Source organism: Sylvia atricapilla, chromosome 5, assembly GCF_009819655.1.
Source record: "Sylvia atricapilla isolate bSylAtr1 chromosome 5, bSylAtr1.pri, whole genome shotgun sequence".
Classification (NCBI taxonomy): Eukaryota; Metazoa; Chordata; class Aves; order Passeriformes; family Sylviidae; genus Sylvia; species Sylvia atricapilla.
The window spans coordinates 16,414,221-16,440,604 of record NC_089144.1 but is presented as its reverse complement, the minus strand read 5'-3'; the positions used below and the strand labels follow the sequence as shown (position 1 = coordinate 16,440,604).

Below are 26,384 nucleotides of genomic sequence, written 5' to 3'. Positions count from 1 at the left end.
AGCTTGAGGCTAGACTTCATGGCATTTCCGTGTGGATTGATACCCTAAGAGATACCCCAGTTTTACAAGTGTTTTTCCCAGAATTTTTACTCTGTGCATGAGCAAGACACTGCCTTTGGAGAACAAGTCACATTGTTGGGTTTTTGAAGCACAGATTCGAAACAAAACAGGTAAATAGTTAAAAAGGTGAAGAGTTTGCACTGAATCCTCAGAATTTAATTCTCTTCTCTGGAGAAGAGTTACTGGGAACTGCATGTTGATGTGTGTACTGAGTTTATGAAGGGAAAGGTTGGCCTTAGTATCTTTTGATGAATTCTTCACCTTGTTTGTGTACACAATGTAATTAAAAAGGCTAAAAAGAAATTCCTCTGAGTCGCTAATTTCTCTTTCAGTAGGAAAGCAGCTGGCAAGACCTTGAGATTTGTTACGGCTTGATAGAGAGATGAGGGGCAAGGACTCTGTGTGTGTGCAGAGAACATCAAATAGCAGTAGAACCATTTTGGTTGATGAGCAATCAGAATGTGCCTGATGGAGTCAGTAGGGGCTGGAGAGCTGCTCACTCATCCCCAGATCTGTTTCCTGCCATCTCCACTGGGATGGCTGCTGAGACCCTGGTAGCAAATGTGCTTCCTAACCTCTTGGTGATCGCTGTCTTCCTGCTCTCTACACCACACTGCCGTGAATTGATTATTTGCATTCCAAACCCACACCTTTCAGTGTCCAAGTGATGCAATACTGTGATAATAAAAATGTCCTGTGTGCCAGGCCAGCTGGGGAAAACAGGTGAACTGAAAATAGCTTTGCTCTATTTAATTATTTTTTGGATAAAAGGAAATATTATTTATTCCTATGAAATGCAAAGGTCTTCCACAGAAGGTATTCTTCCCCAAGTTTCAGGTATCTGGTTTCAGTATGATCACATTTTGAGCCTAAACAGCCTAGACAGACTTTTTTTTTTTTTTTTCAAATTAAGATTCAGTCTAGTTCCTGGTAACACACTGGGAAATAATGACTGAAGAAAACGAACATCAATTATTCACAGTCTATTGGAGAAGCCTCCTATAAATTATTCACAGAAGACATTCTGAAGCCAGCGAGATTATAGGAAACATTAATAATAAAGCAATGATTTCCTCTCATCCTTTGTCTTCCTCTTTTTTTTCCTCCTGATTTTGTATTTTGGTTGGTCCTTGATTCCATGTTTTGTGGACCCCGATGCCCCAGGGTATCATGGAAAAGCCCCTATGTGCTTGTCCATGGCCACATCTTCCCCTCCAGGCTTGTGGCATGTGTCTGCTGAAAACAGCAGCTGTTCAGAGACACAGTTGCCTGATGCTGCCAACCTCATATTTCCACCTCTGCCCATGGGAGGCTGAGACAATTCAGCCCTGACTCTGCCTGCAGGAGATGGCAGCATCTCACCTGAATCCCAGATGGTGGGGCTTTGGATGAACAACACAGGAATGGAGAGGGGAGAGATGGAAAACCAGTGTTTGAGATTATTTTTGCTTTGTATTTTCATTGGTTTGGGTAGAATTACTCAATTGCTATCCCTTTCTAATGCTGTTACAACTTGGTAAAATCCAGTTCTGTCTCTCTCTCTTTTTTTTTTTTTTTTTTTTTTTTTTTTAATCCTAGCTATCGAGAGCCAGGGAGACACAGAAGAATACACATGAACATGCACATATTCAATGGCAACAGAATAAACAAGACCCAAGATAATTCTAGGTATTGTTAAGTAAGAAATGTCTGGAGGAAAAAGTCTGCTGAGAAGAGTGGTGGAGGTAGAAGTAGTGGGTCCAAGTGATGTGGGATGGGAAGCTGGATGAGGAAAGAGGTGAGACTTGAGTGGCCAGGGCTACATAAGGGAGGAAAGCAAATGAATGTATTATAGTTTGGTGTTGGAGGATGCAGGCCATTGAGATACCTTTGGTTAATCCTCTGGTGAAGTCTCAAATATGTGAGGATCTACTCTGTCAATTTTTGTCCATGATAATCCTGTGCTGATCCCCAGCATCAGAGAGTTAAGCAATGTGAGAATGTTATGGTCAGTTAGTAGAAATGTGCCAGCTAGTATTAATCGTAGTCCACCAAAATCACCAGGAGGGTCACTGCTCTACTGAAAGACAGGAAGTGACCCTGGAGAGTTGCAGTCAAAGGGCAAATAAGAAAAGCTTGTTTATGGTGTGTTTTGCCCTCTGGGGAGCTGTTTCCCTGTCTGCAAAGTGATTGTTAAGTGCAATCAGATCTGCCAAGTGATGTGTTGCAAAAAGTCCTTGGAAGTGGTTACACTGTGGGCAGGGCTGCTACTTCAGGATGCCCCAGTGCTCATGGTGTGTCCTAGGAGGGATGTGGGACACCATTGATCTTGACTCCCAGAGTTTAAGAGTAGGAGGTTTAATTAGATTTGTTTGTCTGACCTTGCAGACCATGAAAATACACCCAGCTAGGCTGGTGGTGGGGCTGATAATGGGTATTTGACATGAGCTTTTCTTCCATATGGTATCCAGTTATGGCATGAGCCACTGGAGAGACAAAGGTCCATCACATGCCATGACAGATTGTTCCAAAAATCAGTTGTTCCTCCTATTAAAAATCTGTGTGTTACTTCCAGTTTGAGTTTGTTTGGGTTTAGCTTCCAGAACGTGGCTCTTCTTATGCATTTCTCTGCTTGATTAAAGAGTGTAGCAGGATCTTGTGTTTTCTCCCCCTGGAGATGCTTAATCAAGTTGACTCTCAATCTTCTTGTGATAAACTAAATAGATTAAGCTTTTCAGATCTCTCACTGCAAGACATTACCTCTAATTTTAAAACCATTTGAAGTCCTTTTGTTTTGTAAAAATGCCAAATCCCATCTATATGCAATATAAATATATTATAGCAATCTTGTTCCCTGTAATACACGTTTCATCCCACATATCTCTACCTCCACCAATAAATTTATCCAACTCTTACTAGTGCCTTTTTTGGATGCCTTGACAGTGCTCCTGATGCTCTTGATGAATGGTGGGTCTGTTCCCATCCTCAGGTTGCTGTTCTCTGGGATACATTTCAGCCCTCTGCAGGCAGGGCTGGCAGTCCTTGCCCTCAGCAGCTTGTCTTGACCTCTCACTCTGCTAAAGCACACTGACTTTGAGTGGGCCCAGGCTTGGTAACAGTCTCTCCCCTGCCAATCTTGATACCATTCCTTTTCTTTCTGCCTGCAGATGGTTGAGAAGAATGTGGACAGCCATCAGACTCAGTCTGGGGGAGGCAGAACTGCCCCCTTCCTCCCTGCTCAAGGATGGCTTTGTATGGACAGCCCCATCTGAGATCTGTTACTCAGGCAGTTCTTAACCCCTTTAAGATGTGCCCCTCTGGTGTTCTGAGCACTACCTTTCTTCATCAGAGTGACATGCAAAACTGAGCTAAGTGTGTTAGGAACCCTAAGTCTGTGACATCCATTCTGTCACCTTTATCAAGTCACTTGTAATCCTTTTAAAGAATGACTTGAAGTCTGTTTGACAAGACTTACACAGTGGTGGTGATCAGTACTGGATCTCACGTCAATTTTTTATTAAGTGCATATGCTGTCGGCTTTATTGCATGTGTGTATGAATGTGTGTAGCTGCCTGTGGCAAAGTCTAGTTAAGCTGAGCTTTACAACATTGTTTTGTGAGAAAGACTAGTCACCTGTACAAGCCACTTTTTTTTTTTCTTTTTTTTTTTTTCCATTTTGTAGTTATTTAAGAAAGTTACCTCTGCTTATCACCAATACTTGTATCAGCTCCAAAGGCAGTAGTGTATCCAGCACCACAGTGTGTCATGCTGTTCCTAACTGCCTCTGGAAATGTTCTTCCAATTTTAAAAGTGCCCATGGTGGGGCAAGTCATGAAATCTTTTCATGCATTTCACAGCTTTCTTCACAGAAAGACAGATCACATTCAGTCCTCACAATGTGTGTTGCTCTGTGTAAGTTGTTGTGTAGCACCCAAACTGATGTTTGAAAGGTATAATAGTAAAGTTTGCAGTTAGAGAGGGGCAGGAAATAGTGATATCCGCTTATTCAGTAGAGATGCTTTCTCTGAAAATTAAGTATCAAATACCTAAACAAATGGACTTTGGAGTCAGGAGTGTTCACAAAGTCTCCCTCTAATATGAAAGACTAATTTTTCCTCTGGATTCTGAAACAAGAGGGAGGGTTTAGAGGAAGACAAATCAGAGCACACACATAAAGTACAGGATTTGTGTTCCCAAAACTTTGCATCACTCCTTAACTTCCTATGTTGTGATTCAGCACTTCTTGTTGGCAGCATCTCGTGTGTGTCACCCTCACAAACACAGTGATGCTGCAATAGTGGCAGCTGTTTCTGTGGCTGCTGGGAAGTGCTGCATCTGTGCTCAGCTCCCCTTAGTGATATGGACCAGCCACGTGGAAGGAAAAGCTCCTGGGATGGATCATCTCTCTGTGCCCTGTCCCTCCACATGTAACTCTGACCTCCCTGTCTCCAGCTGGGATGAACTCTCAAACTGATGCAATTTAGATTAAAGAAGGTTTGCCCTGACTTTTGGTCTCCCCCTTGATGGAAGACCAAATTGTGGGACTCTAGGAGAGCTCACCATCTTCACAGTCACCACACACTGTATTTCCTCCCCACCCTCCTCCAGCTGGAACGAGACCAAATGTTGCATCTGTTCCAATGTTGATAGTGGTTCATGTTGCCATTATCCACATTCAGCCCCAAATTGAACCTGGCAAGCAGCTGCATGCTCAGAGCCAGTTTGCTCGCAGGGGGATGTGTTTGGATGGGGAATGCTGCTGCCTTTGAAATACAATTCTTAGAAGGAAAAAAGATAATTCTCCACCTAAATAAGCCAAAGTCTCATCTGTTTCCTGGAAGGTGAGAGATAAATGTCGTGTCCTGCATGGCAGCTTGTACCTTGATCTCTTGTACCTTTTTATTTCTCTCAAGTGATTAGTTTGCAAGGGGTTAAAACATATTATTTCAATGAAGTAATAATCTCTGCTCAACCTCACCACAGTGGGAGAGAAGGCTCTGCTGCCCTCAGCATCTTCATTATGGCAGTGAATTGCTCACGGTTCTTAACATTTATTTGAATTTCATGACTCTGGAGTGGTTAAGCAGCACTCTCAATTTCTTGCTGTTTAACTTTCTTAAAAAAAATAATCTGAAACTGTTAAAGAATTCAAAGACGTCGTGAGAGAGCTTACTTTGTTACTTCCCTTCCTGATAGCTTCTCTCTGCACCCATCAAAAGAAAAAAATAAAGCAAGATTTATTAATAATGCTAAAACAGTGAGTCAGGACATCTTTATATATTTAAGGTGAAAAGCTGTACAGAGTGTGGTCGCATTTCAGACACACAGGGACATGTTCACTGCTTTTGTCCAAATCTCTGAGGAAAGCTGTTTCCCACCCCAGGTGCAGGGAGATCCTATAGTTTAGGCTGAGGTCACAGTCAGTCAGGTGAGGTGTTAGCTCTACCTTGTATGCCAGTACTTATAGTGAACCACTTCCCCTCACTGAAGGTGGATTTTTTGTCTGTCAGTCTTTCACAGAAATTCATCATGGCAGGATTTTCTTGTTTATTCCCACCCCAACACCCATCTCTGCCTGGATCCTGCCCACTTTCCTTGTTGGTCCATCACCAGTGAGCAACAGAGTTAGAAATCTGTTGGCTTGAAGGCCACTGGTTCAAATTCAGAGTATGCTGATATGGCCAACATGGAAAAATTACCCTTTGGCAGATCATTCCATCAAAATGTATCTTTTATCTGCTTTCCAGTGGCACACATCAAGGACAATTACAGAAAGAAATCCTGCTGGTACTGGGACAGAAATGGGAGGCTGTGTTGGATTCGGATGGAGATTAGTGTTACACAGCCATGAGTTAATCAAAGTTCTTATAATAAAACAAGTTTCTCCGCAGTTTAGATAAACACTGGCACATCTGTGGAATCACATTTTCTGGGACTTCAGCTGGCATTATTGCTTTGGGCCAGTTTCACCACTTTGGCTGGCAGTCTGGTCTCATCCTGCAGTTTCTCAGGCTAATGAGTTTATGTCTGTCAAAGAGAGTGTATGAAATATCTGTCACTGTGCAACATGGCGTGTGTGAAACAGAAGAAAATCCCATAATTTCTTGAGATGTGAGTTGTGTGCATTGCTCTGGATCCTGCTTTGGCTTGACTAGCATAGTTAAGTTAAAAAATCTGCAAACATCACAGGAAGTACTATGGGCTGCAGAAGGTGCTCATTTGTTTTCCATTTAGGATGTTCAGTCTCAAAGAGGACATGATGCAGCATGGGACTGAGGGAAAGTGGGATGGCCTGCCATTGAAACGAGTGTCCAGGCAGGAGTTAGGATCCCTGACACAGACATGGGGCTCTGTGGGCATAAGGACTTCAGCTACTGTCCAGGTTTCTGTTTTATAATGGGAATAATCTTCCCTTAGTAGGCAGAGATGTGATCAGGGGGACAAGGAGCATACAGCTATTGGGAAGAAATAATTTCAGAGACATCAGAAAAAAAACAAACCACTTTGTGAATGTATGTCCTAATTGTATTTCCCATAATTACACAGATTTTGAATACTCTCTTTGCTGTGCTGACAACCAGTGGTTATTTTCTCAGCATGTTAATGTCACCCTAATCAAAGATGCTCATGTTCTAGTCACAAACCTGTGGGTGACCTTTTCCAAGACCACATGGTCTATCAGGCAAGATGTTTGAGGCATTGTAGGTAGTTCATATGAGGAGAAACACAGAGAGACTTTTGGATTAGGTTTACTACTCTCAGCCAAGGCTTGTAGTGTTACATGAGTATCAGCCTGCTGCTGTATGCCCTTCCTAGCTTAGGTGAGTGAGAAAAGTCTGTTCTGGCCCTCAAATACTGGTGGTTTTAATTGAGTTCAAGGTGTAACAGTGGGGTGAGAAAGGGTGAGGAGAACTCTATTGTAGATCCTCATTTTCACAAACAGCTTTTGAACACAATCTATCAATAGAGATTTTGTTTTCAAAAATCCTTTGTTAGTGGAGGCAAGCTGCAAACCAGGAGCTGTCTCTGGGGTTTGGTTTCCTGTGCTGCCACATCAGTGGAAACCTTAAATATCTCAGTTTTGCAGCTGATGTGTTGGTATTTCTGCTGTTATGTTCCTGGGACTGGGACATTCTCTTTGGTTCTCTTTAGTGGCAGTTCAATCTTAATTAATTAAGTGACTAAAAAAAAAAAAAAGACATTAATAAGGATTGATGAATCCATTCCTATGTTGTAAATGATTGTCTCCCCAGCTTTCTCCTGTGCCTCTGGTGAGTACCTGGAGATGAAGAACCAGGTGTGCAGCAAATGTGCAGAGGGGACCTACTCTCTGGGCAGCGGGATCAAGTTTGACGAGTGGGATGAGCTGCCAGCGGGATTCTCCAACGTGGCAACGTTCATGGACACAGCAGTTGGCTCATCCGAGGGTAAAGCCGACAGCTGCAACAAGTAAGGACTTCTGTTTGCACCTGGGTTGGGCAGCTGTGGGTAAGCCTGAGACAGCTCAGCAGCACAGAGCTGCTTAATGACTCCTCTGAGCTCTGCAGAGGGTGGCCAGCCCTGCTAATGGCAAACAAGGCTGGCTGTGGGGTGAAATCTGGAGCCCCATCTATTTGCTGTCAGCATGGTCCCCTTGGGCTCATCAGCAGCCACTGAGTTTAAGACCAGCCTGGAGCTGCTCTTATTTGTAGCTGGATCATGGCAGGGGCATGGTGTATTAAATGTGGCTAAAAGGTCCTTTTACAGCCTATTTAGAGACCTGTGGTACTTGCAGAAGGTTATTTCTGAATGTAATTGAAGGTGTATTGAACCTGTGGATAATAAACCTTTCTTATGTAGGCTGAGTCCTAAATTTTTCATACCATATCCTTTCCCATGCAGTTTTAATGAAAAGTATTATATTTTATATTATTCTTGTAACATATAAAAATAGATATAAAAGAAAATTATTATATTTACTGTATCTGAAAAATAAATGGAGATCCTGTAATAAATTTAAAAATTCACTGCAGTTAGCTGTCGTGGGATTCCGGGGTCTTTATTATGTAACGTGTTTTTGTATAGCAGTGTACAAAAAGTCTCCTCAGTATCTGTGATCTCAGTTGAGGCTTGTTTTTTTATGTTCATCAGCTCTTCATGGACGCCTCGAGGGAATTACATAGAGTCAAACAGGGATGACTGTACAGTTTCTCTCATCTATGCTGTGCACCTGAAGAAATCCGGCTCTGTCTTCTTTGAATACCAGTATATTGACAACAACATCTTCTTTGAATTTTTTGTAAGGCCTTTTATATGGTGAATCCAGCCTTATATTGTAAGAATTCAACCCAGATAAAGATCATTAGCAGCAGCTTTCCCCCTTCTAAGCTCCCTGCATGCCCATAACTTGTTACTGCTGAACAAGATAAAAAAAAAACTGCCTCACTTTCTGTCACTTATATTGTCTTGTGGCATTTACTTAATCTTCAAAACTCAGTCTGAACTGATCCTGTCTGCCATGCACTGGGATTTTTCCATTAAGGGTCATGACTGCCCCAGTTAGTTCAGTCTTTTGCTAGACAGGTATTGGTGGTAGATGCTCCCATTTAGGGGTGTCCGACTGGAGATGTCTTTGAAGGTACTTGACATTTAAAAAGACTTTTTCCAAGGCAGAAGTATGTGGGTATGTGGAAACCTTTGCTTTTAGGTCAATTTGTGTCCTAGTAATTTAGTAATTGAGATGAAAAGAAAAGCAGGAGAAATTCAGGTGGCTTTCAGTAGGAATTAGGCTCTGAGGATGTGTCTGCATTATGAAATGGAGAGACTGGGGATCATTAGCTCTGACACTGAGCAGCCTGGCTGGGCTTGCACCATGGTGTACTCAAATTGCTAAAACAGTCTGGTCAGCAGTGACCAGAATGGGGAAGGCAACCCTGCTCTGCCCACTTGGATGGACTTGTTGCTATCCAGTGAGCTGGAGGGTTCCCAGCACCAGGATTTGCAGTGGGGTGTAAATGCCCTACAGTTACTGAGGTGCTTTGGAAAGTTCCACTGTCCTTGTTATGTTGTACCTGCCATTTGGGACAGGAAAAGAGTGGGAGAATGACTCAGAGAGGCAGATGAATAGAAATTTTCAATCTCTTCTGTTATTGCCTTTGTATCTGTCTGACAAGCTCTGTTTTTCATCAGAAAAACACAGCTCATGGCACCTCACAGGAGTGAGAAGTTCTAGCTGGTGTTGGTAAACATTTCTTCAAGTTTGGAAAAAAGTGCACAGTATCCTTATCCATAGTAGAGCTGGGAAAGGAAGACAAAAATTACCTGTTGGAGGCACCTTCATGATGCTACATCAGTGTGATAGATAGCTATTGCACTTTGATACCAGACCATGCAGGCAATGTTATTTAGCCATTTCTGATTTGTATTGGACTATCCTGCCTTCTTCATGGGAAGAGAGCTGCAGCTATGCTCTCTGCTGTCAGGTGAATGTGCCAGGAGTATGAATCCCAGCTCCAGTTGCTTGACTGACCGGCAGATCTGCTCCTGCAATAGATCAAATATAATCTTTCTCTGAGCACTGGCTTTGAAAATGGCTTCTTGATTATTGCTTTTATCCATATCCCACTCCTTCGCCTTCTCTGAATTTATCATTCCCTGTTCAAGAAGCAATGAGTGGTGCAGTCCTTTGTAGAAATGCCCATAAATTCCTAGTCAGCCTCGGTATTTCAGGAAAACCATATTTAATGCTCCTGTAAAAGTCATTTTTTTTTCCCTCCAGCATGCCTTTGTGCTTAAATATATTTAACAATGACACTTTAGCTCTGGACGGTGGCATTTCAGTGGCAGTGGTAGGTTACTAAGAAATGGTGAGGTGTTTGATCTGCCTTTTCTTGGCTCCATTTACATATTGAGAAGAGACTTTACACCTAATGAGACTATATATTCTTACCTTCTCGTTGCAGGTGGGAACCAAGAGACATGGGTGCTGTAGCTCAGGTTGCACAGTAAGATAATTAGGGATCTACCATCTTCACACCTCTTTTCCTCAGTGCAGTTGGTCTAGGTGGGAACTGAGTGAACAGATGCTTTGGAGGATGTCGGATTGCGCAACTTATTTCAGACTTGACGTGGAGCAACTTTAGGGAGGATCTTTGACTCCAGGTCAAGTGGCTGAAAGTGTTGCAGGGGCTCTTCTCCCTGGTGCAGTAAAAGCAGAGTGAGCAGAGTGTGTGATCTCATGCCTCAAAGGAACTTAATACATTTTCATCTGAGAAGACAGGTATAGGAAGAAAGAAGTGCACCAAACCCTGCTGCAAGGAAATTGTTCTGAGCTGTGCTGGAGCTAGGCAAGAGACAAACAACCTCACACTTCCGCAAGGACAGACTCTCCATGGCATGTTGGCTCTCCCTTCATAGCATTTCTTTCATCCCTAGGTCAGGTGGCAGCAGGCCAAAGACAAAACACATATTGGCTGTAGAGAAAACACTTTGTCTTTCAGCTTTGGCCCATTCACTCCTGCTTCCCCTATGACTTAGAAGCCTCTGGATTTTAGAGAATTAATTCTTGATAGGCTTAGGAGAAGGAGGAAGCAGAAAGACAAGATGCTCAGCATCCTTGTCTGACCATATAGTGGGAGGACAAATCTGAGATCATCTTGTCCTGCTCTTTTTTTACCATCCATGTCAGAGGGGGCCAGTGGAGGCACTGTTAAGCTGTAGCAGATGTTGAAACTTGGGGGTTTATTTCGCCACAAGTAAGGCAGCTGTCTAGTACGTAGACAAGAGGAACAGAGCTGAATCTTATAATTCCCAAAAGTCATTATGCTGATAGAGAGATGAACCTGATCGTAGTCACTGATCCTGTGTTTTTATTAACAGATACAAAATGACCAGTGCAAAGAAATGGAGTCCACGGCAGACAAATGGGTGAAGCTCACAGACAATGGGGAATGGGGCTCTCATTCTGTAAGTGTACAAAAAATTCCTTCATGAAGTTTTTTTTCATTTATTTTCTTTAATTTCCTCTGTCCAGACACCAAACACAGGCCAGCTCTTGTGAGTGCATTTGAAGAAGCAGAGCTTTCCTAGTACTGAGGGGAAAAGTCATGGAGATCCCTAAGGGGCTGATCCCAAAGGATATGATTTAGATGCTAGACTTTGCATTGGTTTCCCTGGGCTTTGAATCAAATGTTTTATGAGGTTAAATAGATTTATGCAAATCTGCATGCCACAATCACTTTGCATGATCGTAATTGAAATCTTGTACAACAGTTTTTTGCTCACGAGAACACAGGATTGTTCTCTGTGTCTTGGCAGAGCAGTGGGAGTGGGGTGTGGATGTGGAGAAAACCAGGACAGGCGTTTTATTCTCCAGTGTGTGCAGATGAGCTGGACTGCACCCAGCTTCTGCTCTCCAGGGGCTTGTGTGAAAAACCAGCTGGCAGCACCCGGGTGGCCCCTGCAGCACGGGTATGAGCCTGTCCATGCTGGGGTAGGAGCCCTTTGGCTGGCCCCTGACCCAGCTGGATGAGTTTTCTCTGAGAATGGATCATGTGCAGACCAGCTCATCAGCTGAGGCCTGGCTTCCTCTGTACCATCATACCCTTGTCCCCAGAGCCACATCAGCAAAGGCCCAGCACAGGTGACATTATGCCAGAAGAAGAGGGCTTTTATTGGCATAGGCAGCAGCATACTCAGTTTTCCCTGGTCTGCTTACCATCCTGGAGAAGAAACTGTGTTTCTGAGCCAGCTCTGGTTGGAGTGCTTGTTAGCTCAGGTGCAAGACCAGTGCAAGTTACACTGGGAGGCTGGAAAGCTGGCTAAAGGAAGGATGAGTGGCATGAACTGAGAGGTAGATCCAAGGCCAGGGCATTGACTTGTGTGAGCTGAGGGATGTAGACAGCCTGCATGGGAGATGGTGCCCTCTGAGCTCCATCATCTGGGGTGTGCAAGTGTTCTCACTGCCTGTGCCAGTTGTTCAGATGCCTGGCTGAAATGTAGACATACAAGCTAGGTGAGATGATGATTCTGGCTGTCCTGAAGGGCTTTTTTTGCACTGCAAATCCTGTCAAGGTGTGTTCTGTGAGCACAGTTTTCCAGTTGCTGCAGTTTCTGCCCTCAGCAGGTCAGTCCTGCTGCACTGAAGCTGCTGTTGTGTACCTCGCCTCACACAACCTGATGCCTGGACCATTTCAGTATGGTCCCAGTTCCCCTGTTACATGTCATAGCTCAGCTCTCCTCTGCCCCTGGGAGTAGGAGATGTTTTGGTGTGGGAGATACAATATGCTCTATTTCCACTTCGCTGAATTTTTCAACTCTTTATCGTGTGTGAAGTAAAACTGTGGTCCTGCCAGGCCTGTAGAACACTGCTGTAAATCACATTATCCTGGATCCTTATGCTGGTAGAGTTTACCTCTCTTCTTGTGTGAAAATACAGCACTTTCAGGCCAGTATCCTGCTGTTGGCAGTAAACATCTTGTACTGTGCTAGAAGACATGGAACAGCTTTGCAGGCCAGGCAGGGGCTTGGTGAACCTGCTGCTTTTAGTGATGAGAGTGACACTGTAGTTACACAAGTGAGTTGAAGGCAGAAGACACCAAAATTTCTGCTGGAGGAGTTTTCCTGCCTTCCTGCTGCCCCTTACCTCAGCCATGATGCCACCAACCCACCATCCTGCCACAGGGGTTGTGCAGCCACTTGCTGAACCATGCCAGGAAAACAAGTGGGTCAGGACAGTCAGAAATCAGGTTGTTTTCTGTATCTCATCTGCTGTTTGTGGTCACAAGTGAGCAGAAGGGATGAGGCTGCTGCTGGGGACAGCCATGGTTTGTGCCTGGCTACTGGTCATGATACTGTGGTGTTACATGCAGGCAGAGCTTGATTTTTAAAACCTATAAACAAAACTCACTTGTGAACTGGATTTTCGAACTCTGGGTCATGTCTAGTTTCTTTATGAAAGTGTATCTCCATGCTTTAAAAACAAAGTGATTGACTATATCTGAACATAAGGCTGGAGATAAAAGCTCTTCAGTGCCAGGGTTAATTGGATAAAGGCAGGAACAGCTTTTTCCAAATTCTGCTTACAACAAGGTCAGAAACAGCTCTTGGTGGTTTTCCAGCTGTGGTGCTGGGAAGCATTTTTATAAAGCAGACTTTGGCACTCCTCAGATATGTCTGTACAGCATCTGTCCATTGTTTCCCCATTACCTCTTTACCCATTAAATAGCATAGGAAAAGCTGCTAGGATGCAAGAAGTTTGAATAATGGAAGTAGGAAATAAAACAATGTCTTGGCAAGGGGATGTTTGCTAACTCACATGTGTTGTTGCAGGTAACTCTGAAATCAGGTAGCAATATATTATACTGGAGAACAACAGGGATTCTTATGGGCTCAAAAGTTGTAAAACCAGTTTTAGTGAAGAACATCACAATTGAAGGTAAGCAGAATTTGTCTTTGAGGTTTTATCTCACTCTTTCTTCCCATGTTTGCCAAGTGCTGTTTCTACTGCTGGACCTGCAGCACTGAAGTGGCTTTTTTTATTCTCTTGCCCCCATCTCCTCGTCTGAAGAGTGGAAACTAAACAGCAAAACTTCACCGTGAGGAAAGGCTGAAAAATTAGTTTATCTGGTAAATGTTGCCATCTACTGGAGAAGACTGGATTAGCAAATGGAAAAAAAAAAAAAACAGATTTTCTTTATTGTAGTATAGAAAGACCATGGTTATTAGTAAGCCTCTCAGCAGTGATAAATGGATGTATATAAGAGTGACAGTTAAATTAATATTCAAATGATGTGTTTTATCTGGAATTGCTCTTTTGGTCCTGGTCTAAGTGTAATAAAACTGGGAGTGTCATATAAGGTCCTTAGATGGGTCACACTTTCATTGAGGTATATAGATTAAAGACCCAAATGTGTGGGTCTGTAATACTTTAACACTGAAGTGTGGGTCTTTAACACTAAAGTGTGACTTTTATGCTGTTTTACACAGCTGGTTTGCTCTCAGCCATAAGCCCAGGTAGGCAGCAGTTACAGATGTGTCTCTTTCAGTGCTTTACCCAGAATTTTTCTTACAGGAGTTGCGTACACGTCTGAATGCTTCGCCTGCAAGCCTGGTACCTTCAGTGACAAACCAGGTGCCTCTGGCTGCCAGGTGTGCCCACGAGACACCTACTCTGAGAAAGGAGCTAAAGAGTGCACCAAGTGTAAAGAAGAAATGTATTATGCAGGTACATAAACCAAATGGGATAACCAGAATCAGGCAGGTCTGAGTAGGTGCAGTCACTGGCTGTTTCAGATGCGAGAGTCATTATATCCAGCAGTGATAGTTTCCAGTTGATACCTAAAGGGGAAATGAGTGACTTCCCAAAATATGCAGAGGGCACACAGATACACAGTGGGCCACAGCCAGACCTTGTTAGTGTCATCAGTGTTAACACGAAGGGATGGAGACCTTTATGACCTGGAAGGGGATAGTTCTTCTGAAGGATAGAACAGTCGTGCTGTGCCCTCTCGTGGCAATTTCTGTTACAGGCTGGTCACGACACGAATTTGCTTCATCACTGCCTTTAGCCTTAACACGTTTTCAGCCTTTCCAAACACTCCCTCCTGGCTTGCCCCTGCCTCCTGTAGGAAAATGTGGTGATCTTATGGCAAAACTTAGTTCCCAAAGTCCTCTGCTATTTCCAGCTGTGGTTAGTGGTGATCTTTAAACAACATGGTCTAATCTGTTCTTCATAGTCAAAAGGTCTTCAGATTTCTTCCTAGTAGTAGTTTTAGAAAGTTCTTGAAGAATAAGTTACTGACCATGGGGCCTGCTATCACTGATGGTTGCAAATGCTTGGGGATCTGTGCCTGTGCTCACAGTGGAAAAACGGCGAAATTATCTGGCAAGAGAAAACATTGGGCCAATGTTGTAAGGACGTTTCTACAGGATTAGAGTGGTTTTGCTCCTTATCAAGTGAGAAAATATTTCCATGCTTGGTAAACTGTATAAATTTCTTTTTGAAGTGGTGAGGGTTTGAGGGAGTCATAAAATGGTTTGGGCTGAAAGGACCTTAAAGATTATCTTGTTCCAACTTCTGTGCCATGGGCAGGGAATTTTCCACTAGACCAGTTTGCTCAAAGCCCCGTCCAACCAGGCCTTGATTGTTTCCAGGGGTGGGATATTCACATCTTTTCTGGGTGACCTGTTCCAGTGTCTCATCATCCTCAGAGTAAAAAACTTCTCCTAATAAGTGTCCCTGTGTACACTGAATCAGTGAGTTTCAGTGTGACAGTATAAGCATAGCAAGTATTTTCCTTGTTCCCCTGTTTCATTTCAGGGGAAGGTTCATGCAGATTCCATTAAGAGTTTGATTTTTCATTTTCATTGGATAATTTTCTGCTGACTCATTTTAACCTCCAGGTTTCAAGCTTATTACATTTGTTTCCAGGGACCATTTGATAGTTTAATATCCTGTTTCTCACCTTTTGTTTTAGAGGAGGGATCCAGTGCATGCACAGAGAGACCTCCATGCACAAGCAAAGACTTTTTCCAGATCCATACCCCATGTGATAAGGAGGGAAAAGTAAGTAGAAGGCATGATACTGTTTTTCAGCTCACTGACCTTGTTGCTATCTCTGCATTTGAAAACAAGGTAGTTCTTTTTAGGAATCTGTTTCCCAATTACTTTTCCAGTTTTGCTTCCAGTACTGAACCTGAGGCTTTGGGCTTGTCCTTTGCCTGCCCTTCATCCCTCTGTAAGAATCTGCCAGATATGGGTCTGCTTAAGGGATATGTTTTGGTGAGATGATAAGCTCCTTGTGGTGGGTCTGATGGGGTCACTGGGGCTGCTTCCATACTTCATAATGCTGGAACACAGGGTGAATGCTAATGTCCCAGCATAAAAGCAATTCTTTAGTTGTTAATAATCTTTCTGGCATACTTTAGGCTGGTAATGACTGTCCCAGCAGTGCCCAGGCATAATTCAGGTGATACCATGGCCCAGGAGCATTGGATATAAGCATCTCTATTTCAGGTGGAAGGATGTTTGGCTGCATAGGTGTGATGTGTGTCATGTCCCTTGGTTTTAGCATCAAAGAAGAGCCTGTGGTCAGGTCAAATAATGGTACATACATAGCCTGGAGTGTTCATGTTCAGCTTAGCTGCTGGAAATGTTCTTGTCCCGTGGGATGCCTAAATCAGCTGGACTCTCAGGACATTGTTTCACACCAGAGACCTTAGATCCACTTGGTCTGTCATAGAGGGACCTGCAGGTGGAGCAGCCTGGCTTTATCCTAGCAGTGAAGTGGGATTTTTGGAGGAATTTAGAGAAGAAACTTGCTGCTATAGGAAGCCCACAAAGTTGTGGACACATGGTCAGGCCTGTTTTGTCTCTTTCCTTTCCCATCTCACTTAGATCACATCTCTCAGATGGAATTGCAGAGTCAAATTCCCTAACACCTGTATGTTGCTGGCCTAGTGTCTGCTGGCAGGTGGAGTATTTTGGAGTCTCCTGATCCAAAAGGCAAATTTCAAAATGCAGCTGAGAGCTCGTATGCTTTGATAACAAATCATCAGTGAGTTTAGCCCCAGAGCTGCCAGGCTCTGCAACTGGTCTTGACTCACTGATTCCTGCTCTGTTAACTGTCTCTAATGACTCAAGAAATTAGCAGCAGTGTTCATGGCTACACCCCCAGGTACAACTTTAATTGCAGCCTCCTGCAGATTGTTCTGTCACTGCTCTGTGTGGTCCAAGTCTCCCTGACACTGAGCAAGTTCCTGTTATTATGTGACCCTTTTCCTGCCTTTTCACTGGCCTTCCCCGTTACTGATGGATATCATTAAAATGCAAAATGGGTTTTTCTGCAGACACCCTTCACTGTCCAGTTGCAATGACAGCAGCAGGTGTCACAAATACACAGATACTGGCTGAGTTTTCAGGATTGGTTTCACTGCTCTGCATCTCTGGAAATTGGTCCAGGCTTGCTGTACTCCCCAGCCACCTCTCCTTGTGATGCAGCTCAGTGAGAGGGCTTCACTCTGCAGGCCCTCTTCAGGAGAACAGTGGCTGAAAAGGACCAGCCTGTTGATCCATGGTTGCTAAAATAAGCCAGGTTTTCACTGAACAATAGGTTGTTGTCTCCCTTCTGCTGTCCCACTCCATGTGTAGAAAGGGCCTCTGGAGATTTAGGAACTTGACTCTTGACTTTTCATCTACCTGTTGATTGAAGGATCCTAGGCTGAGCTCTTCAGCCCCAGTCTCAAAACCCCTCACCACGTGGCCACAGGCACCCTCTGACCCTCTTCTCCCTGCTCAGAAGCTGTAGGATTCCTGTGGTATGCAGTGTGTCTGTGCTCTGGGCAGCCACACAGGTGCTTTGCCAGCTCCTGAGCCTTTTTGTTTTTGTGCACCCTGATGCTGCTAAAGCATTTCTGGGATCATTCTCCAGAAAATCCTCCCAAGTGCTCAGGGGCAGCAAGGACAGGCTGATCCATAGGAAAAGGTGCCACTCTGGCAGCAGGAGCAGTCCCCCAGTGCTTGAGCAAAGCAGGCAAAGCAGACCCTGTGCCAGTGACCAGATTCATCCAAGGCGGCCAGACGAGTCCATGGAGATAAGGCACAGCCAGCGTCAGGCTGGGACATTGTGTCCATGGGTCAGTCAGGGTGTGGGTCAGCCAGGGAACATGACCTAGCACAGGCATGGCTGCAGCAAAGCACAGGCAGGGATGGACACTGAGAGCCTCAGCTCAATTGGAGCTCCCAAGAGCCCGGGCCCCCCCTGAACTGAGGCTTCTTCCAGATCATTTTTTAAACAATTTCAAGAACTATCAACACTTCTTGGAGTGCTCTGTGTTACCAGAGGGCAAACCCTGAGTGCAAGCAGCTCAACACTAAGGATGACAGGGGGTCTGGATCAAACTCAGAAGGTGAAATCTCCCTTACCTGAGCCTCCAACCTCAAAGATCTCTGATTGCTAGGACCAAAGGGTGGAAGTACCTAGAGTGGGAGGACAGGTTAAACTCTTGCCCGTTGGGTTTCTCAGCTGTGGAACTCAGCTAACTTTCATCTTGAGATACAAAACCCTTTCAGAAAGAGACACGAAGTCAGACAAAATTTGAAACACAACTTTGTGGGTGATGCCTCTCACCTAATCCTTCTCCTGAAGACAAAAACTTGTGTCCTCAAAGGGGTGTGATGATGAAGGGGTGATATTGTTGTATATGTGAACACCATATACACTCATGTAACACTCATGTTAGTGTTCATAAAGTGCTCCTTATGTGATGATGAGGGATTGGAGGGGCTTGGGGAGAGCTCCTGCATGGCTTTGACATTTTCTCAATAGGTGAGAAATGGCAGGAGAGAAATTGGGGACTTTTCAAAGAACAGGTCAGTATGAATTAAAAATGCATAACTTGTGGTTCTCTCTGCTAACAGATGCCTTCCCAATAAAGGGCTTTTATAGAGCAGAAGTTATGTTTTGTGTTACTGTGGTTAAAATGCAGAGATTGCATATCCAGTTAGAATTATTTATCTGATGTTCCTCAGAACAGCTTGCATGGGGAAATTTACTAATTAAATAGGAATTAAATTTACTAATTAAATAGGAAATCTTCTAATTAAATAGGAAATTTACTAATTAAATAGTAATTGTTTTAAGCTTCACATTTTTGTCTTGTTCCTAAAGTCTGGTATCTTGGAACCTCCTGTGAACCCAGTCACTTCTGTTGCCCTTAGCTGCACTTCCTTTTATTGTCCTGCATGTGCAAGGTTTGGTTTTGGCCTCAAATGATGAGAATTTAGTTCATAAGGGGGGCCTTCATTGGTGAATCTAGTCCTAAAACTTCATAGTACATCATGTGAGCTCAGTGTCTCCTCCTTCCAGACTCAGATCATGTACAAGTGGATTGAACCCAAGATCTGCAGAGAGGATCTCCCCGATGCATTGACCCTGCCTCCTTCTGGAGAGAGGCAGGACTGCCCACCCTGCAATCCTGGCTTTTACAACAACGCCTCATCCTCCTGTACTCCCTGCCCACCAGGCACATTTTCAGATGGGACACAAGGTAGGAGTCTGCAATAAAATTTCATATGTCTCCAAAAGCAGTCATTTGCTTGCATGTGACTTAGTTTAGTGACATACCATCATAGGCCAGTGTTCATTTTGTGTTAAATACTTGTTAAACAATGTTGGACAGCAGGATGTGGATATCTGTTTTCTCTCTTGGGTCCTTTCTTATCAGTGATTGCTGCTCTAAGTTGACCTGCTGTGTTTTGGATGCGTTTCTTGGCTGATAGAAACATTCTGAGAGTTATTTTAAGAGGTTCTGGGAAGGGAATCAGAACTTCTACAGTCAGCAATTCCTCCTCAACCATTCTCCTGTTCATGCCAGATTTTCTCCTGTGAAAACTTCATTTTAAGCTCAGTCAGGTGAATACCCTGACAACATTGTCTAGTCTAAACTCTGACTTGTTGATTCTGAGATGCAGTGGCCCAGTGGTCCCCTACAGCATTTTGTGGGAATGTTTATCAAAATTTCGTCTGTATCTATTAAAAAGTAAGTGTGACTTGGGGGAACCAGTTGCAGATTACTTAGCACAAGATTATGATCTTTTATAAAATGCTGCTCTCACTTCCACTCTACTGGTCCTGATAAGTCCTCAACTGTTTTACTACAAATAAATTATTTTCTTTGCTTGCAAGCAAAGAAGTACTTTCGTTGCAGAGAGTATTTATGTTCTTCAAAACATTGTTTGACATGTGCCTTGGCTGTGTGATATCCTTTTCTGCCCTCTCACCCTTAGAGTGCAAAGCCTGCCCTGCTGGGACTGAACCAGCTCTTGGGTTTGAATACAAGTGGTGGAACATCCTGCCAGGAAACATGAAGACATCTTGCTTTAATGTTGGCAACTCGAAGTGTGATGGGATGAATGGTGAGCCAAACTCCCTGTGCTGTTTGCCTGTCTCCTGCATGGATCCTGGTTGTAATGGAGCACCCATCAAAATGAGTGTGCTCTTGGCTGCATGACTCACAGCACAGTTTCCTCCCTTTCCTTTAGTTGCACCAGGCTTGAAATTTCCTGTGGGAAGCAATGTCACAGTATCACAAAGAAACAGAAAAAATCTCTTGCACACTAGAAGAGGGCAGGAGCTGCAGCCTGTGTGAAGTTTCCTCAGCTACTGGCTTTGTGCCACCACTGGCTTTAATGCATCTTGAGATGCATTCATATTCCTATTGAAAAAAGCATTGTTTTGTCTTCTCCCTAGTTTATCTAATTTTCTCTTTTGTGATAACTATGCCAATCGAAATCACACATAATTATTTTGAAAATCTTAATCACAGTCTGCGATTTTATTCATTTAGCACTCAGAGCTTTCTCTCTGCATGTGTGCTAAAATTGCAGCAGAGAGCAGTCACAGCTCGCTGGTGAAAGTGATCCTGTTTGGGACTACTCCAGCCTTCTCTGACAGATTTTCCTCAGTCTGATCCACCCTGTCAGACTGATGTAACTCAAGCTTTGAATTATCTGTGTTGAGCAGAGGAGAACTGAAGTATATGGTTAACATTTAATACACAGATTCACTGATTCATCTGTTTTAAGGCTGAAAGATATCAGATGGATCATCCCCCTTGAGCTGCACAGCACAGGTCATGGAATATCAAGTGCTTTGCTTATTTGAAAGGTGACAATTGCCTCTAAAATCAGCAGTTAATACAATTGCTAAAATTCTTAATTCAAAAGCATCATGATTTTGTTCTGTAGTTTATATCAGGCATTTTTAAAATACACTGAAATACTGAATTGTTTAAAAATTATGGCAACGTAAATTTCTTTTGCCACCTATTCATTGATTTTTTTTTTCTTTTTCTGTCCTGTGAAGGTTGGGAGGTGGCTGGTGATCACATCCAGAGCGGGGCAGGAGGCTCTGACAATGACTATCTTATCTTGAGCCTGTACATCTCAGGATTTAAGTAAGGAACAGGATACTTTTAATCTTTTTATTTCTGTCTCTCATACCTCTTTCACAATATCTCAGGGATGATCTGAGTCTTCCTTTCTGAAGTGGAATAATGTAATGAATAAGAGACAAGAGGAATCTTGAATTTTATTCCCATGTCCCCAGTTTATCCATTGAGGCAGACAAGAGGGTGAGAGGTTTTAGCAGTATTTGCTTCAGCCCAAGAGACAGACAGTTGGCTGTCTGAAAACTGAGAAAAGATGTTGCTATCCCTCTGTTTCTAAATTATTCCACAGTAACCAGCTAAACCTGCCATGGGATAGGTACTGGAGCCTGCCTTAAATGTATTTTAGTGAAACCCAAGTTACTTTGCCCTGTGGCTCCAGGCAGCCTGCACAGTCTATGCTTCCCTTGGGGCTAACAGGGAGATTCAGGCACTGCAGGAGAATGGGAATCCCACCACTCCTGAAGCCTCAGACAGGCTGAAATACCTGCTTGAGGTAGCTTGTGTCTCTGTCAAAAGAGTGAGCTTATACTCTCAGCTCAGACCAGGTGCTGAGTGTTGAGACCAGTAAGGTGTGGAAGATGAAGCTCACCCTCCTTTTGCTGTTTTTCAGCTGAGGTAGATGGAAACACATTGGTGTAAATCACTTGAAGTATGTAATGTGTTTTAATAATAAGGTTCCTTACCAATATGGTCAAATTTGGGTGTTCATTATAAGGAGAGAACTAAAGAACTTAAGACACTTAAAAAATGACCCTGCTGCACCTGATACTCAGTGCAGGGGTTCTCGCCACTTTGCAAGGACAGGTTTTCTGTCACAGGACTTTGATGGCTTCACTGTACAAAAAGGAATTTGAAGGATTGACTGCTGCCTGTCTGGAGAGCACCATGTAAATATTTTGTTCCTTCTCTGTTAAACAGACCTCCAACATCAGTGACGGGAGCAACTGGGTCAGAACTCGGACGGATTACTTTTGTTTTTGAGACCATCTGTTCAGCAGATTGTGTGCTGTACTTTATGGCAGTAAGTGAGACCTCTTTCTCCATGACTGAGGACTGAGCCTGGTGTTCCACATGTCATTTTAATACTTCTGAATAGGTGTGATTAGTTGCACATTATGATTTTGTTGTTAAACAAACTTTATGGTTTGTTCTGATTAAGCATGGCCTTAGTTCAGTACCTGCAGGAGGGATTTAATGACTAACCCAGTGAAATTCCTCCATCACGTGAGTTGTGAAGCATTCCTGGCTATCTGCTTATTCTAGAAGCAGTCAATGGACACTAAAGAGCCATAAAGAACCAGTTTTTCCCCTGTTAAACTGACTGATGACATTATCAGTGTCTCTTGTGCTGTTGAGTTAGCATCGAGTAACAGAGTAACAAGTCAAGATGTGGGGCAGAGGGATGGGAAGAGGACAGTTTGGAAATTTAGGCTTGATCCTGTTAATGACCTGGAGGATCAGTAGGGCAGCAGACAGATGTTTGTTCAAAAGTCCATTAGCTGAGGAAGGCAAATGGATCTGCAGCAGCTTCCTTGCCCCTTCCACTGCAGGGAAAAGCTAGTTCTTTTTTGGATTTAGTGGCTCTTTAAAGGAGCCTGCTCTGAATATAAAGAGAATTGAGTGGAAATTAGGTGGCAATTTAGAGGAGTCTGAAAATTTGTCAGTTGTGCAGAACAAAATAAGCATGTTTGCTTTATTAAATGTTAAATGCAATTGTGGAGTCCTTTCTATATGCTAATCTTTACGTCATAAAACATTGGTGCTTAGTGCAGTGTGACCACACTTTTTGTTGTTCCTTTTTTAAAAAATTATGCCCATTTATAGGATATTAATCGAAAAAATACCAATGTGGTGGAATCATGGGAAAGAAGCAAAGAAAGACAATCCTACACTCACATCATCTCCAAAAATGCTTCCTTCACATTCACCTGGGCCTTTCAGAGAATAAATGAGGGCCAAGATGTAAGTACTTCTTTATGTGTGGTGCTTTACAACACAGCATTCCTCGGACGCTCACTGCCAGAACTCTTGCCTTCTTTGAAGGTCACAGGTTTCTCATAAAAGGCGAGTGGCTCTCACCACAAAGCAGCCCCTGGGAGGCAGCTGTGCATTAAAAATCCATGAGGAAATGACAGAGCCGTGGATAAGCTGATCCCTGAATGGGTGCACAGGGATGTGGGTGATGTCCTGAGGTGATGCTGGGGAAACCAGCTGGCTCACACTCCTGGGATTGTGCTGAGAGCGACCGCTCCTGTGCTGAATCGGGGTCGGGTAGCGGTGGAGCTGAGCTGCTGAGCACCAGAGCAGTGAGGCTGCTCTCAACAGCTTTTGGCTGTGAAGCTTTAAGGGTTAGAGTAAAGAACAGGGAGAGGGTCTCTCGTGTGCTTCTCAAAGGATTTATTCCCCCAATAAATCCTTGGTGGGGCAGTGATGAGGAGAACCAAAAGCCCGCAGCTGGCACAATCTTTTAAACAGGAGAGGAACAGGGAGAGGATACAATTCTTCAGCCAGTCAGGGATATTACTGGGAGGTGATTGAGGAAGAACTCAAAATATAGGAACCTATAGGACAGGCAGTGGGAGTGGAAGGGGTTGATAGGGAACTCTCTGGAACTAAGGGCAGGGATTTAGGTAAGACTGACATTATGTGGATGAGGTAATAGACGGGTCTAGGGAGTGAATGACAGCTGGGCAAGGGAGGAGAAAACTTGGGGTAAAACCAAACATACCAGGGGGAAACAGGAACAAACCATTCAAACAGGCTTACAAAAACAAGCATAAAGAAAACACACCACCACAGTGTCCCAGTGCCATGGTGTGATGACCCCGGGGTGGTTTCCTTGGCTCTCCTTCCAGAGCAGACAGTTCATCAATGACATGGCCAAGATCTACTCCATCACGGTGACCAACGCAGTGGACGGGGTGGCCTCGTCCTGCCGGGCCTGTGCCCTGGGCTCGGAGCAGTCGGGCTCGTGCGTGCCCTGCCCGCCGGGACACTACATCGAGAAGGAGAGCAGCCAGTGCAAGGAGTGCCCAGCCAACACCTTCCTGTCCATCCACCAGGTGTACGGACAGGAGGCCTGCATCCCGTGTGGGCCTGGCAGCAAGAGCACCAAGGTACCCAACCTCAGTGTTCCTGGGCAATGGGCAGGCAGTGGGCAGTATTTATTGGGCTGGAAGCTCTCAGAGAGCTGCTTCTAGGGCTTTCCTACAGGCACCTGCCTTGTAAGTGCTGGAGTATAGCTATAACCAACAAGCCCACCAAAGATGTCACTAGTCTAATTTCTGTTCGTAAGTAATCAGATAAAAGTGACAACATCAGCTTAAAAAGAGGTTTATTTCAAGAAGATGTACTGCGAACAGTGTACAAACAGGGCAAGAGCCTATGTTACTTCCACCAAAATTATCCCAGTTGCCTGCTCTTTTAAACTCAGGGACTTCTTCAGCTGGGTGATGTTTCTGGACCTTTGGGAACCTGTAACATGTTCCTTTTACAGGAAACTGTAAGCATAAGTAAACATTAATCATGTTCAAAGAGCTGCACAGGTACTGGAGAAATGGCTCCAGTTTGTATTCTGCCCGTCTTCAGCTGTGTTCATATCCTGCCCTTGTTTCTTGAGCTGTTTCTTGTGTTTCCTTTGTAAATTGCAAGTGTAACTGAGGCCGTGTTTTGGTCTGTTTACACAGGGCTTTAAGCTGGAACATTGGGATCCTAAAAGCACTCAGAACAAAACAAAGCAAGAAATTGCTTTCTCTTGGCTAATGCAGCAGACAACAGAAAAACCAGGCTTGGGGGACATCTTAGTCCTGATATGTGATTGCAAGAGAGTGAAATGGGAATGGGAATTTTCTCAAGGGAAAGATCAGTTACAGGAATAGGATGGAGTTCCCCTTCATCCTTAACAAGGGAAGAAGTCCTGTCTGCACCCATGCTTTAACGCTGAGGTGAATGGTTTGCTGCTGTTCCATAACTGCTCTTTAATGGATGTCTCTGCCTTGCAGGACCACTCTGCCTGCTTCAGTGATTGCCTGGTGTCCTATGTCAAAGATAACCAGAGCCTGAATTACAATTTTAGCAACCTCAGCCAGGTGGGCTCGTTGATGAGTGGACCTAGCTTCACTTCCAGAGGGACCAAGTTCTTCCACTTCTTTAACATCAGCCTGTGTGGGAATGAGGTCAGTTCAGCTGGAGTTGAGGGTTGGCAGTTTGAACCAATTTGGTGCTTGTGTTGATGCTCCGGGGTAACCCAGAGACAGGACAAAGACACCCTTTCAGCTGAGTTGTCACCAACACTGTGCAAACATTTCCCTTTGGACCTTGCTTTGCAGTGCAAGAGGAGCAGCCAAGGGATTTTGTGTTACAAGCCATAAACAAAGCCCAGAAGAAAACTCCTGTCACACACCTCATTTTTCTTTCTTGTGCCTTTAAGTCACTTATATCATGACCCTGACCTTTGTGTGCTGCCATCAGGGAGCTCAGATGAAGAGTTTGAGTATTTCAGCTGGCAACTGCTTTGCACATGTCCCTTATCACTTCACTGGAGATGTTATATGCAGAGCCCCATGTCACCCTGCTGTCTGCCAGTGCCCAGGATGCCCAGTGCTGACTTTGCAGGCTTGGAGAGTGATAGAAAATGTATTTAGTCTGTGAGTTAAACAGGTTCTGTCTGGGGCTTGGACTGAACCTAAGCATGTTGTCACACACATAAATTTACTTTCAGAGCAGTACCAGTGTTGTGCATTTTCCCATGAAAGCCAATGTGTAATTAACAATAATTCTCAGCCCTGTAAAGTTCCGAAGTCTTTTTGCCATGTACCGAATGATTTGCATGAGTTAAGACAAATGAACAGTCACATTTCTTTACAGCATTTTGCATACTTTTAGGCTTCAGTGTGTGTTTAACTACCACCTGGATTAGAGCTGCTGCCAGCTAGATCCACAAACACAGAGATATGCTCTCTCCTCTGTGGATCTGGTCTTCACTTTCCCAAACTACTACAGTGGTAATAGAGTACAACCAACTATGTGATTAGGTGGTGAGTGCCATACATTTTGTTAGGAAAACTGAGTCTGGTAATTTGTCTTTCATTGCTGTTGCTCTGATTCTAGCACTGATCTTGACATACGACACTAAAGCAGCCTTGAAGGCTATATATCTGTTTAGGGATTTCATGTATTTGTGCTTTGAAAATATTTAATCTGGATTAAATCCCAAATGAAGAGATATTCTACAGGATATTATTTAAAGGCAAGGGAAATAGGGTTTTCCTTTGCAAGTCATTTTACTATGCTCTGCAGGTAAACACTGTGCTGTCAAGATAAACAAAGAAGGGTGCTCCATAGTACAGATTTCTGATAAGACACCTGCCAGAGGTGACATTGTATTTTTGGCTCTGTACAAGGCTTTAATCAGAGCT

At 43.8% G+C, this 26,384-nt stretch overlaps 1 protein-coding gene across 2 annotated transcripts in view; it reads left to right on the top strand.

Annotated features, from left to right (window-relative positions):
- The window catches only part of ELAPOR2 (endosome-lysosome associated apoptosis and autophagy regulator family member 2), a 47,345-nt gene that overhangs the window by 8,354 nt on the left and 12,607 nt on the right, over positions 1 to 26,384 (top strand). The window contains exons 2-14 of one of the 2 annotated variants that reach the window (XM_066318776.1): positions 7,293 to 7,488; positions 8,170 to 8,317; positions 10,897 to 10,983; positions 13,348 to 13,453; positions 14,090 to 14,242; positions 15,495 to 15,583; positions 18,885 to 19,065; positions 19,805 to 19,933; positions 20,883 to 20,973; positions 21,886 to 21,988; positions 22,792 to 22,929; positions 23,823 to 24,083; positions 24,969 to 25,142. In XM_066318776.1, the coding sequence (XP_066174873.1) occupies positions 7,325 to 7,488; positions 8,170 to 8,317; positions 10,897 to 10,983; positions 13,348 to 13,453; positions 14,090 to 14,242; positions 15,495 to 15,583; positions 18,885 to 19,065; positions 19,805 to 19,933; positions 20,883 to 20,973; positions 21,886 to 21,988; positions 22,792 to 22,929; positions 23,823 to 24,083; positions 24,969 to 25,142 (1,824 nt within the window). In that variant the 5' untranslated portion in view covers positions 7,293 to 7,324. Of the gene's footprint in view, positions 1 to 7,254; positions 7,489 to 8,169; positions 8,318 to 10,896; positions 10,984 to 13,347; positions 13,454 to 14,089; positions 14,243 to 15,494; positions 15,584 to 18,884; positions 19,066 to 19,804; positions 19,934 to 20,882; positions 20,974 to 21,885; positions 21,989 to 22,791; positions 22,930 to 23,822; positions 24,084 to 24,968; positions 25,143 to 26,384 lie in introns of those variants that run through there. The other variant, XM_066318775.1, reaches the window with a different exon arrangement.